A 14,749-nucleotide genomic window follows, 5' to 3' on the forward strand; every position below is an offset into this window, starting at 1 on the left:
GGGCTGTCCCCTCACACCCTGCCTGCAGCTTTGCCACGTGCTGCCTCCCATGGCACCAGATGGGCTGTGTGGAGCACACATGACGAGGGCATCACAGTGCCATCGATTGTCACTACACTGCAGCCAAAAGGTAGCAGGAAAATGTAATAACCAAAAAAACCACGCTGTAACAAACATTCTAGCACAGCCTTAGGTTTCAGCTGAACCGTGGCATATCTTTCCTAGAAATTACTAAGGTGCTCTGGGTTCATGAACATGCATAGGCAAACAGCTAGGACATGGGCAGAGTCTGAGGCTCTCCTTGCAGGACAGGGGAAGTGTGGGTGGGTGATGAAGCTTGTCAGACTTTGGTGGAGTGGAACATAGGAAGTTCTGAGGTCTGCAGATGAAAAAGCAGGTATCAGTGAGATGGATCTGTGGTTTTCCAAGAATACTGAGATTTATGATGACAAAGAGATTCACTCAGAATGACTTCAAGGGAGCAGTTTTCTACTTTTTTCTATCAAAGTATTGTTAAGAGATGTGTCTGTACTGAGTGAAGAGGTCTGTTTAGGCACGTTTTGTAGGAGCTGTATTTGAACTTCTTAGAAAGCCTAACCTGACAGAAGAGTCCTGTTAGGTGTTTGTTAGGGATGCACAGATTTATATACCTTCTGTAAGAATTACTCTCTACCTTGTGCCTGTTAGGATGTACAAATGCTGCAAGTGACCAAGAGAACGTGCACAAAGAAGACGCACTTCAGTCATTTGCATCTGCAGGTGTTAGTGACTGAAAACATGTCTTGCAGAAACATGCTAAAGGTGAAGAGAGGGAATTGCATTTTCCAAAACATTTAGAAAAGTATCTCCTGCCTTTCTAGTGATAAGGGCATCCTTTTCATATGCTGTTCAGAAGGTCCCACCAGAAGAGGTTTGATGAAAGGAAATTTTAACTGCAGAAAAATATTCTGTCGCCTTGCAACCAGATGTGCTTGCATTACAAAAGGCTGGCTGGCATGCTGAAGGCTTTAAATGCTTTTTTTTCTTTTTTTTCTCAGTATGTGCTGATAATGAGAATGAACTAGAGGCAGACCAGCAGATGGACAACTTGTACCTGAAAGCTTTGGAGGGATTTATTGCTGTGGTGACACAGGATGGAGACATGATCTTTTTGTCAGAGAATGTCAACAAGTATATGGGTCTTACCCAGGTAACCTGTCCCTTTTTGTAATACAGTTCATAGAAACAACTCTTAGGTTTAAATGCAGAAAACCAGCTGTGTGTCACTGCAAAAAAAGACTGGAAATGTCTTACTTCTCTTGTTCCCTCTCCCTTCCTATCAAGTTGTAGTGTCCATCGTGACTGCAGAGTTGCCTTTCAAGATCTTACTGGGGAGATGAGAAGACATTTATTCTCTTTGTGCCTTAGACTTTGGGACACAGGGGATAGAGCTGCTCTTTTGGGTTTCCCCTTTCTGCTTTGTGGATTGGGAGTTTTTTCCTGTGTTGGAATTAACAAGTGGTGTTGACTGTTAACTGCACTGTGCAAATTCTAAGATAAGAGAATCATTCTGGGGAGAAAATGAGGAGTTATGCATAGGATAAACAAAGGCAGGGTTGTGGGATTTGTGTCTGTGAGAAGCCTGTTTTAATGCACTTAGTTCAAGAGACCAGTTTCATCAATTGTTTTTAAAAACAGATAGTTACTTTCAGTTGCTTTGATTTGGCTATGTGTAGCTTTTACTTCCACACAGGTGGAGCTCACTGGACACAGCATCTTTGACTTCACTCATCCATGTGACCATGAAGAAATTCGAGAGAATCTGAGTCTGAAAAATGGTAATAATGAAAATACAAAAGTCCCTGTTTGTTTTGGAAATAACTAAATTAAGTGAATGGCTAGTAGTGGAGATCTGTTCATCACAGTAAAAGGAATTTTCATTCCTGCAGTAACCATTAACTGTTATCAGCTTTACAGATTCAGTTTGTTTTGCCAAATATTGCTTAAATACGATAGTACTAAGGAACTATTTGTCTCGTATTTTCCTTTCATCAGGTTTAGATGGGTATAATGTTTTCAGTTGTAACACTGTGGAAAGATTCATGTGCTGAAAGCTAAAACATAGCTTAAAATGCATAAAGTCCTATTTAAGTTCCACCTAAAGTTTTAGGTCTGAGCTCCACAAACTGCTCTGCAGTGATCAATGCATCTTTGATGGTCTCTGCAAGTAAATTATCTGTTGTTTCTGTTGAATCTTTCATGCTTATAAGTAGAAGAAATCAAGAAGGAAAATGAGAAAACTAATTTTCCCTATATAGGTCCAGGCTTTGGAAAGAAAAGCAAAGAGATGTCAACTGAGCGTGACTTCTTCATGAGGATGAAATGCACTGTTACCAACAGAGGCAGAACTGTTAACCTCAAATCTGCCACATGGAAGGTACAATATTTGAGCCAAATTAAGCGTGTTTGATTTTAATAGACATTTTGACGTGGAGAAAAAGTACATCCTAAGTTTGTTTCTTGTTATTTCAGGTTTTGCACTGCACTGGACAAGTTAAAGTGTATAACACTTGCCCTCCTCACACTCTGTGTGGTTACAAGGAGCCTCTTCTCACCTGCCTTATAATAATGTGCGAGCCTATTCAGCACCCTTCAAACATCGATATCCCCCTGGACAGCAAGACCTTCCTGAGCCGCCACAGCATGGACATGAAATTCACCTACTGTGATGACAGGTATGCTCCATTCATTTTTCCTTTCCAGAGGTGTTTTTATCCTCTTGAACAAAACAAGCAGTTCTTCCAAACGTCCTGTGTGGACCTGGTAAGCAAGGAGCAGAAGAAAATTCAGCCTGTTACCAAAACAGCTATTTAGTGGCTCACTTAATCCACCTCAAAAATTTCATTTTGGTGAAACTGTATTCCTGCTGTACTGCCTCATCCTGCCAAGTGAGGAATTCAGTTTTACTGGCAGAAGATGAGGCAACTTGGAGCCACAGACGTCAGGTTCTTGGGGTTTAACAAACTGAAGGGTGTACAGGGTTCCTGTGTTTCAGAGCGCGTGTCCCACGGCACGCGTACGGACCTTAGTCAAGGACTGTTTTACGGCTGCTTTGGCCCAGGGTGCTGTTATCAGTTAGCTGGCAAGTACTTCATGCTCCACATTAACCAAGAATTGCCAAGGCACCCAGAGCACCTGCTGCTCGGAAATGGAGTTGCAGGCTCTTGCTCAATGAAAAGCAAACAGCCTTTATTGGTTATCTCCCTGCGCCTTTTAGTGATGAAATGAAAGGGAGGGAAGGACCTTGGATCAGGCAAGGGGTTGTCCTCTGCTCTCCACACTTCACTCTTGAGTGGAAAAATGGAGATCCCTCGAGTCTCCACCTGCCTGACTTGTCCTGGGATCTCCAAGGCATTTCATACCATCTACCTCTTCTCCCTATGTTCTGTGATAAGCTTCTTCCATGCATGCGAGTGAGCCAGAGATCCCTTCCCATGAAGTGTCTTCCTGTCCTCCATTTGCCCAGAAAGTCCTGTCTTTACTGCTGTAGGTTTGGGGTTTGTTTTGATTTTTTTTAAGTTTATGAGGTCATCCCTGAGTTTAAAATGAACCTAAAGAAATTGGTCACCTGAAATTCAGAGAATGCTGGCAACCTCTGAGGCCTGGAGTGTTATCAGTGGGGTTATACACATGCCTGAAACTTATGTGGAAACTCACAGGACTAACATCTTCATTGATTTCTTCAGCCTTCAAAGGTTTTTTTAAACTTTGCTAGGTAAGATTATTTTTTAAACAATGTGATGAAGCAGCCATATAAACTTGCAGTGTTAGCAGCTGTGGATGTAAGCAAGATTGCAAGTGTGAAACTTGTGACTGACCTTCTGACCTCTCTGTGAACTGAGCAACAAATAACTAGAAATGGTCTCTGATGTAATCACAATCAGACTTTTTCCTTTGTTAATATTTTCAGCATGAAAATATTGAGATATTAATAGGATGTTGCTGCTAGAAGAAGAAGCAACAATATGGTAGTGACTCATTATTAAAAGTAATGTGCTCTGAGTTACTGGGGCCGTTCAGTGGCAGGCTACAGGAGAGTAGCAGAGGATTTTGTTTTATTGCAAAAGTAAAGTATTCACGTGTCTCTGCAAGACTTAATGCATAAGCAATTATAAATGAGAATTAAAGGGACTGATGCTATTCCATTAAAGATACACGTACTTATTTTAAAAATAATGATATATTATGCCTTGTCTTAAATAGTGAGCATTTGATTTACAGGGAAAATGTTTCACATGGCAGTGAAATACAACAGCTTCCTCTGGAAGATTGAACTTGTAGGGATTTTAGAGATTTTTTTCTCTAAAACCAGACTACAAAGTAGCACATCTTTTACTTTAGATAGTTTTGGTTGAATATTTCATTCCTGTGTTACACAGATTTTGGTAAAACTGCAAAAAGATAGCCAGGGCAGAGAAGGAGGAAGACCTCACAACCCTTTCAGGTCCTTCCCAGCAGATCCGGCTGGCCCCACTTCCCTCCCAGAGGGATGTTGATTTCTCTTCAGCAGGCACACATCACTAGACACATAAAAATGCAAAACACTCGGCTGTTCTTATCAAATTCAGTGCTGCTAGACAAATTGCATTGAAGGAGCAGCTTATGCCAAGAATGTAAATCCAGGCTGGGGCACGGAGGAGGGAAGGCAGCATGTGCCAGTCAGATGCCTAAACTCTTTTCTACAGCCTCTGTCCTTTCTGCAGCGACACAGCAGGGCTGACACAGCTCCTTGCTCCATAAGGGACAGCCTCTTTCCAGTTCAGGGCTGGTATCAGTGAGGGCAGTGTGCCTCCCAGGCTTCTGCAGTGGTCCTGATACCCTCCTAGCAGTTCATCTGGTGTGGGCAGGTCTGCTTCCAGGGAGCGTGAAGTTTTTATTTTCAAAGCACTCAGTCAAAGAAACTCTCAGATTTCTGAGTATAATTTCCTTAGGAAAGCTCATAGTCTCTGTCACAAAGCAGCATGCATAATAAGGCTGGCTACCTTACAGCATTTTATGACAAGAACTAGTTGTCTTGTCCTTAGGAAGGTAGATGAAGTAATATGAAGCAGGCAAGACTGGCCATCATTTAAAACATGTGAGACAGAAGCCCATATAATTTGCCTTCCAAAAATAAATTATGTATGTGGGCCTATGACTTGCCAGTGGTTAGGTGGAATATGTTTGTATTCCTAAAACAGTTTTTACAAGGTGATGAGCCTGTAGAGAAAGGTCTGTGGATATGAATAATAAATAAGGGTTGTTCTCTCAAATGCCTGCTTCAGCCATTCCTGGAGAGTGATTTAGAACTGTTCCCTTGCTCCACTTATCTTGGCTAAGTGGTTTACAGGAAGGATTATTTTAGCTGTAATACAGAAATGCTGATCAGTGGTACAGTTTAATAATCCAAGTGAGGGTTTAGTTTAGCTGCACAATGCTTTTATGTCAGGAAGGATTGCCAGTGAGGGTGTTTTAGTCAGAAGAAAAGGCATGTCTTTGTACAAAGGCAATTTTGTTACCTTGTGGCATCTGCACTTACTTTGAAGGCATGGCTTGCTGTGGGGGATCTGTCTGTCCCTGCTTACTAGAAACCAAATTAGTTATATACCCTTTTCTTCCTTTTCCTGACTGGGGCATTTTAATGGTAGAATTTAAGAAGACAAAAGGAGCAGTGGAGGATATGTGGTAATTTAGAATAGGATGGTGCAGGGAGATGCAATGCCATAGTGTTGGTCCCAGTTGGATTTTCCCTATGAGTATCCATGTAGGATCCAGGCTGTGCCCAGCTGAGAGGAAACTGAGTTATATTGTGTTACCAGTTATGTTCCAGTAAATAAGAAATATTCAGGCACAAGACTTTGGAGGAGGATTTAAGTCAATTTGTCATTTGACCTATACTTGGGGAATATTTTTAAGTTAAATGAGAACACGGGGAAGTATTTGAATGCTTCCCCTTTCATTCCTGCTCAGGAGAAAATGCAGTTTGGAGACAGGTAAAGTGGTGATATCTGAAGCCAAAGATCCATGTTTGACAAAACTGACTTTTGGTATATGTCATATATAAGAGTAAAAATTCTTGACCTACTTCTTTTGTTTATAACAAACAAAACCATGATTTCGGTTGACAAAACAAGTGGGAGTGACAGTCCTGGTGAAGATTTTCGTGTATGTGTATAGTTTTCTTGCCTTGCAGGACAGATACACCTAACCAGGCTATCCATCCTGCTTAGTAGTCAGGAGTCAGTAGTCAGTAGCCAGGGATCCCAGGATTTTGCATTTTGTTGGGTTTTTATTTGTTGGCCAGGGCTAGAGTAGAAGCAGCCACGAATATTTTTGAGAGGAAATGTGGTTAGTTGGCAAGACTGCCCCACTGCCTGCTCTAGCAGGCTGACAGATTGCTTTACCCCAGGCACAGTGTCTGTGTTAGGCTTTATTATTTTTTCCTCTTTTTTTTTTAAACTCGTTCTGCTTTAAGTATAACTTGGTTTTGTTTGTATCCTCAAGACCAATTTAACTTCAATAACTTGGTAACAGTTTGAATACAGAAAGACTTTGTTAAGAGATCCACACCCTCACACACACAGTCCGCACAGGGCGCGATGTTTTTTATATACACCCGGCTATTTTTTATAAGCAGTAAACATTAGAGCAGTCTTTCCCAGAGCCTGACTTCTCGGTTCTGATGGTTCCTACCATACTATTTTAACTCAAGAAATGGTATACAATAAAAAGCTTTGTGCTCCTATAAAGGGACAGAGAAGCAGAATTTTAAGAAAAACAAAAATACTTGAACTAGCTCATCTTGTAGGAAATGCAGCCTCAAAGCAGTGAGTTTTGATTGCTTCGCCATATCTCAAAGAGGTAAAATAGGGCAAAGTTGTACAAACCTAGAAATAGGATTCAGATTGCTTGTTTCTTTATTGCATACCCTAAGCACAACATTTGCCATTATTCCATGTCCCAAAAATTCAATATTAAGAGACTTATGTATATTGTATATTTAAGAGAAATTGAAATAATGCTCAAAATACACTTGAGTGGTGGCAGCTGGGACAGATCTACTGCAGATGACTATTGGCCACCTCTTCACTGTGTTTTCTGAGATTTTGACCCCTGTACATCATGATGACAAGTTTAGCTTAGAAAACTGAAATGCCAGTCTGGCAAAAATTAAGATTCTCCCAAAGGTATTTGTGTTCTCAGAAATGAGTTGGTAACAGGAAAATAAACAGCCTCACAGCCCACCTGTCATCATCAACAAAAAATTATTATTATCTTACTAATTAGCATTCTACACATGCAAAGGAAACACAAAGCCTACCATGACAGGAATGCCATCCAAAACCACCATACAGTTTGTTTTCTAATTCTGTCATTCCACAGCTTGCACAAAGAGCAATTTTCTGCCTGGAGTCTAAACAAAAGTTGATGCCTTGTGCCTGCACTCAGTTTTGCAAATGATCCTTTGGTATCATGAGGTTTAGACATTTTCCTGACTTTCTTAGCTACGTACTCCGCCTTCTCTTACCTCCATGGGATGCCTTTTCCTTTGCATTTAGTCCTCTGTGTGCTCACTTGGCATTTTGTGTTGCTAAAAGGATCCTGTGGAGAGCACACAGCGTTCAGAGGGTGCACCTCACTGGCAAACCTCCAAGTAATGCTCCGGTGAGGCCAGTACAAGGACCTGTGCCAAAACACTCTGCCTCCTGTCCCAGGGACTGGTCTTGGCTTTGCCCCATCTTCTTCCACGAACATCTTGGGAGAGCCACAGGATGAGTGTGATGGATATAGGGATAGCTGCCCACTTCAACCCTGGTGCATAATGTGGCGTGAAATACATTAACCTGATTTCCAGCCCTGCAAAGCCTGCAGCCTACAAGATTTTTTTAAGCTTTTCAGGGTCAACAGCACCATGGGAGGAATAAAGGAGGGTGTGAACTGCCAGTCTGTGTATCCAAAACTAATAGAGATAACAACTATTGGAGAGAGAGTGTTTTTTATAAAAGAGTGGTATTTTAAAATGTATTTAGGAAACACTGTCAGCCAGTTTTAGGGGGGTTTTGTGAGTGGGAAAATGGAACATTTTACAATTGTTTCAAAAAATCATGTCAATCTGAGGAGCCTTCAAAGAGAAGTGGAATGAATCTGAATAGTGTTAACAGATGAACAGATCAGTTAATGAGAGCATAGGGGCTGTTTAGCTATTTATTATTGTTTTTAAAGTAACTATTTTAAAACAATTACTTTTCATTAGTATTTCACTGTTAGCAGGCATGGATTTAGAACTTAGCCAGTGTTGTGGGGTTTGTGGGTAATTTTTTGATAACTTACTTCTATCTTTTCACGTAATATGTAGTTGCTTGTAGTAAAAAGATACTACCAACCTACCACTTGCTAACATCCATCCAAGATTGCATTAGATGTAATTAGATTTGACTTTGTCACAGTAGGATTGCGCCACAAGTCATTCTGTGCCATGGAGAGACAAGAAGAGTAATTTTATAGTGAGGGTGCTCATTATGAACAGCAAGGAGCAGTTTGAGAAGGGGAATTACAGGACTGGAATACATAAATTTTGCATAGAGATTACAATTCCCATATGAGAAGAGTCCCTCAGCCTGCTGTAACATGTATTTTTGTTTGCTGTCTCAGTTCCACTGTTGAATTCCATGAAGGCTGTAATGTGGGTTTGGATTTGCACTGGTGCTGCTGGCTACATGGTGCTTCTGTTGTTTCCCTATTATCTTCGTTTCATTTTCCTTCTCCCTGCTCAACCCCCACTTGCCTCTCAGCGCCCAGTGACTGGATTAAGAGTAAATACTCAACTTCTTGAATTTTAAAATCCCTCCTTCTGGGATGAACTCCAGACTAACTGGAATGGCTTTGTAGTATTGTGCCATTATATACCCAAAGGCAATAGTTTTTGTTTTTGAAGACCATGTATTTACACTGCTCCTGGCAAAAGCCTCTGGTCACTTACACCAATGTGTCCCAGCTGACTGTGTAAAGGCATGCAGCAACTGTATTTGGTGACCCTTAATTTTATCAGGACTCCTTCAGTATTTGTTTTCTCCTGACGATTCAGCTTTGATGACCAATTCATCATGAGAAGTACTTTTCAGTAAGAAAGAAAAAACAATTGTGGTTTCAGAAAAAAAACTTAGATCTGAGTGGGATGCAATTTAAAAGCTCAGAAGCTTGTCAGTGAAGAGAGTAAAAAAACTCTTTGAAACCTGGATTCAAACATTTCCCCTTTGTTGGTCTAATTTTAAATGTAAATAAAACTGGAAACATAAACAGAAGAGTAAGTTTTTGAGGGGAACCCAATACGAGCTACACTTTTGCTCAACTGAAGTATTATAAACCCAGGTTTGTTCCATGGAAATCAGGACAGAGGATAGTTTTCAGAGTGACAAAACCAAGGTGTCCTGGGGCTATGAGCTATGGAGTTCTGTGGAGGTGGAGGCAGGGAAAAGCTGACTCAATACCTTGGCGTTCAAGCCATACACAAAATAGTCCCATCTTATGTGTCTTCCTTGCTGGAGGGGGATCAGGGAGATGAATGCCATGCTCTTGCTCTGTTTGTTTTACAGTATTTACATGTCTGTCTTGTAAAGACATGCTTGTGTCTAGAGGGCTGGGCCAAAGCTGTCCTTCCAGGGAGTACACAAACCGGAGGATGTCTCTTAAAAGTAGCAACGCCGCAAATCAAATGTGGTGGTGGTGGCAGAGAAAGCCATTCCAAGTGAGTTAGTGACCTGGGCACTGCCACGTACAGCTGTGAGGTGCTGCAGGATGTGACCATTCCTTGCAAACCTCACAGCTTTTAAAGCTTTATGGCAGCTCCACAATTAGTTTCTGTCCTTTCTGCTGCTGTTCTCAGTGTTACAGGTTATTATAAGAGTTTCAGAGGCAGGAAGATGCATCTAAGTGTCACTGTCTTGTCAACCAGAAGATAACTTTGCTTTTGAATTAATTTTTATGTACCTTTTTTAACTTACTGTGTTTCCTGTAAAGCTGTGTGTAATGGTATTTCCAATTGAAATAGAGCATTTTTCTTCCACCCTCTCATTAGAGAAATCATCTGCACAGTTTGATGACCTATTTTCATTGATTCAGGAACTTGTGAGAAATCCTGCCTTGCCTCAAAAAGACTCTGAAAAAAAGGTCTAGTTTTTGAGATCATAGCTTTCTTTGTGTAAAATCCTACTTAGTTTGTGGATTAGTCACCCAAGTAACCTAATCCATATGCCAGAGTTTTCAAATTATTGAGGAAAGACTAAGTAGATGAGCATTTTTTTTCCCTTTTAACTGCCCATAATTTCTCTATGGCATTTTTCTTTTATTAAATGCAGTCCCCAAAGTAGTGATTTAACCCTTTTGTGTATGTTTTTAAAATGAACACATACTTTAAAACCTGGTGACACCAACCACTACCCCCTCACATGTATTTGATTTTGAATGGTGGTTGTTGGGAGTTTCTGCATGTTTGTCAGAACAAAAGTTGATACCTTCTATTAGAGATAGCATGCAACAGGCATAGGAAAATTTGCAGTGCACACATTGACATCCTTAGGAATTTATATTTCAATACTAGGACAAGGCAGTTTATTCTGAACATGGAGATATTTCAGAATGTGATCAGAAGTCCTCTACAGCTCCTCATGTGGTTGGAAGCTTAGAATTTCTCATTTTGCTTTTTTAATTCTGTTAGTTTAAGGACTTGAGCTGATAGCTGCCTTGCACATGTAAGCATAAGGCTACAATGACCTGAATTTTAAATACTTGCTTTTTTTTCTTGAACAAGAATAACAGAGTTGATTGGATACCATCCAGAGGAGCTGCTGGGCCGTTCAGCATATGAGTTCTACCATGCCTTGGACTCGGAGAGTATGACCAAGAGTCACCAGAACTGTAAGTCACGTTCTTATTTTTCTTTGTCATTTGCATATAAAGCATAAATTGTGGGTACCTCAATACATAGTTGAAAATACAAGTGCATTTTGTGTGCAGATACTCTCCAAGAGCGGTATTTACACCGGGTCACTGTGCTTGTCTAGCTGAAATCTGCTGCTGGTCCTTTCAGAGGGTCTGGGTTTTGCTGTAATTTAAACTAAACTTGGACGCTAGAGAGGAGAATCACTGACTCTCTCAGGTCTAGTGCAAGGTCCAGCAGAAGATTGGAAAAGCTGAGTTAGGCAGTTCTAGCCTGGTGAGAAGAGCATTTCCTGGTGGCCAAGAGAATTGGTGTTGTTCAAAAAGAAAAGAGAAGGAGTGTATTGAGGTGACCTAAATGTGGCCTTCCAGTACCCAAAGGGAGCCTACAGAAGAATGGAGAGGGACTGTTTACAAGAGCATGTAGTGACAGGACAAGGAGGATTGGCTTCAAACTGACAGAGAGTGGGTTTACGTGAGATATTAGGAGTAAAGTCTTTCGTATCAGGGTGGTGAGGCACTGGAACAGATTGCCCAGAGAGGCTATGGATGCCCCATTCCTGGAAGAGCTCTGTGCCAGGTTGGATGGGGCTCAGAGCAACCTGGTCTAGTGGAATGTGTCCCTGCCTATGGCCGGGGCTGGAGCTAGATGCTCTCTAAGGTCCCTTAAAGATCCCAAGTCATTCTGTGATTATCTTTCTCATGTGCTGTTGGACTCAGCAGACAGAGCCAAAGGGAAATAGGAAGAGCATATTGCAGTGGTTTTTTTTGAATGTCTCTCTTTTGCTACCAAATAACAACGATCTTCGCTATCCAAAGTGCAAGAATGTGCAAGGAGATTTTCTTAAAGGAATATTCATTATACAAATAATACCTACTGCCAGGAACAGTTGCTTCTCGTTATTGTTATGCCTATGGAAGCTGCCAGTTTTTGGTGTTCTTAAAGTAAAGTAACTGAATTTTCTTGGAGCAGAGATCAGATCCAAGATTGCTCTCTTCAGCAGACCACATAGTTACAATTTCCATCTCTTTCACATCAGGCGTCTTAATATAATTGGATATAAATCTTCAGTCTGTGTCCTTAAGAGTTAGTACTTTGGCTGGAGACAAGGTAGTGCATTAATGTATAAATGCCATTTCCCACCCTTGGCTGTTATGGCCCCCAACCAGTTTATTGGAGAGTTCTCAGCAGCACATCACTAAAACATCTGCAGATGCTCTTTTAATAGAAACAAAGCAAAGCAGCTAGCCTGGAATTTACAAAATCAAAAAACAAATCCCACACACCTTGTAGTTGCTGTGATAAATGTCGCTGTCCTCAGGAAAAAGTCCATGACTTAGGTCACATCTATAGGGAATTGGCCACCAAATAGACTTAAAGAAAGTATTTCTGTACTTCCCAGAGAAAAGTCACAGCAAAGAATAGCTGTCTGACCTTAAGGGGCTAGCTCCAATGGCAAAGATACAGGACAGTTTTAAGTTGAAATGTTTCTTGAAAAAGTGTTTGGCAATGATGAAAGTTGTGTCCTGTAAAAACAGTGTTGATATAAATCATCCTGTTTCCAAAGCTGCTTCAAAGAAAAAAATAGATCAGCCCATACTCAGTGAGAGTTATCTGGGAATGTAATTTTTTAAATTGTTTCTTAGGTAATGTGTTAGTGTTTTTACCAGTAAAAATGAATAAGTGATATTTATAGATGGGATGTTAATATCCTGTGCTGGGCAATTGAAAGTCATCCTGTGAAATCAGAGGGGTGTGCTGCACTGATGCTTTTGACTCATTGAGTTGGATTTCTAAGAATGGGACACCATCAGGGAGGGAATAAAATGGGAGCTGGCAATCCATTTGGTAACAGGCAAGGGAGGGTGAGCAAGCCCTTGCTGGTTATCCCCATCTAGTTAATGAAATGGGAGCACTGAGTTACTTGTCCATGTAAACGTTTCTGGAGAGTTTCTAGTACCCGCTGTGACCATTAATAGATGTTGCTCCTCACTCCAGCCATTCAGTTACCCTCACGTAGTGCAGGGTGTGTGTCCAGATGCCATTTGTGCCCACTGAAAAGGGCCATGTCCTACAAACTTGCTGCAGGGTATGATGTCTGATGAAGAAGCAGAATGAGGGCAAGAGTAAGTCTCAGAGGGGTGGTGTTACACCAACAAAAAGTCCTCAAGGCAATGCAGAGGCTATAAATGTTTAGGATCAAACTGTTCCATAGGATTTATGATAGCATTGGATCAGCATGGATTATCTTTTTAGTGTAGAAGTCCAGGACCAAAGTCTATTGCTATGATAAATGTGATTTCCCACAACAGAACCATCAGTTTAAATGGCCAGCAAATTTGACCCCTTTAGTTTTTCTAACATAAATAGTTCCTGCATCTTCTGGGACCATCAGCTTCGTACCAAATCAGAGAACAACCACAAAGACAAAATGACAGCAAGCTGTGACTTGACAAAACACGTGTAAACCCTTCAAATAGGAAATGCCTGGATGCCATTATATGTGTCACTGAGAGGCTGTGTAATTCTGGGTAAAAGGTGTACAGCTTATACAGACCCTACGTGTTCTTCCAGGCATGTGGCTATACAGAACTTACTCATTTTCTCTGGGCACATCCTTTTGTACATGGAAATAGCCACCTCAAAATTCATGTTCAGCAGACTTGCATTTGTTAAACAATAATTTTTATTAGAAATATGTTATGTATAGAGTATGTCTCCTTGCAATAATGCAATTCTGGCAGTGCCCATCAGTTAGCAGGAGTTCAGCAAGCCTTCCAAGGGAATCATGGTTTTGTGTTCTATAAAATTCGTCCCTGCCTTCCCCCTCTCTTCACACAAAGATAAGGAGTATAATTGGAGCCTATTTCTTTGAGATGTAACAAGTTCTGTATAGATACAGGTAATGTATACTTTATAAAAAGTAAAAATATATAAAGAGAGAAGTGAGAAGTTTACTCTGAAGGCAGAACTTTAAATGTAGCATTGATAACAAAGTCAGCAGTTACAAGTGTATTAGTAATTTATGAGATTACCCCATGGAGGGATTCTGCTGTACTTTATTATATCAGAACATGACATGCTTTGAATAATAATAATAAAAAAGATTAAAGCAGTAAAAAGCTTCTTTGTAATGTAACAGGCGCCTACACTGTGACTCTTATTGATGAGCTGATGATTAGCAAGCAGTGTAATTATGTTTCACAAGCAGAGCAGAACAGTCCAGTCACTAAAACACTTTGAAACTAAAGCCTTTTGATTTTGTTCCACCAGAAGTATTTAATCAATAAAAGTAATGTTCTACTTTGTCTAAATAAATTAAATGAAGGATGATTAAATACTCCTAGGAAGAAAACAAACAAACTTCAGAAATGAAAGGATAAACACAGCAACAATTATCTGCAGAACAGTTGTTGTATTTCACAGGCCTGGATTTGTACATTTGTGTGGTGGCGATGTAGGAGAGGCTGACAATAAATAGCTTCTCTTAATGGCCACATTCACAAGGAATTTTTCTGTAAAAAGACCACGGTATCAATTTTCCAGTCCTCCTGAGTCAAGTTGCATTATTTCTCGGGCATTAGTTTGATGGCATACTTCTTTTGGATGTAAAAGCTGTTTAAAAGGAAAGGTTGCCAGTGTGTGGTCAAAGGTTTAGTTCGGCCAGTTCCCACTTCTGCTGCTATTCAGAGTGACTACGTCCGCTTACAAGTACAAGCTCTTATTAGTGCAAGTACTGCTTGTCTACTCCAGCCCTAATATTTTTGCCATTGATCGACATTATTTTTTCTTCAC

General features: G+C 40.6%; 1 protein-coding gene across 2 annotated transcripts in view; it reads left to right on the top strand.

Annotated features, from left to right (window-relative positions):
* EPAS1 (endothelial PAS domain protein 1) overlaps positions 1-14,749 on the top strand; it is a 76,809-nt gene that overhangs the window by 50,916 nt on the left and 11,144 nt on the right. For both annotated transcript variants that reach the window (XM_063390816.1, XM_063390817.1), the window contains exons 3-7: positions 1,038-1,189; positions 1,733-1,817; positions 2,298-2,416; positions 2,512-2,714; positions 10,826-10,932. In XM_063390816.1, coding sequence (XP_063246886.1) covers positions 1,038-1,189; positions 1,733-1,817; positions 2,298-2,416; positions 2,512-2,714; positions 10,826-10,932 — 666 coding nt within the window. The remainder of the gene's footprint in view (positions 1-1,037; positions 1,190-1,732; positions 1,818-2,297; positions 2,417-2,511; positions 2,715-10,825; positions 10,933-14,749) is intronic.

The sequence above is a fragment of the Prinia subflava genome, chromosome 2 (assembly GCF_021018805.1).
Source record: "Prinia subflava isolate CZ2003 ecotype Zambia chromosome 2, Cam_Psub_1.2, whole genome shotgun sequence".
NCBI lineage: Eukaryota > Metazoa > Chordata > Aves > Passeriformes > Cisticolidae > Prinia > Prinia subflava.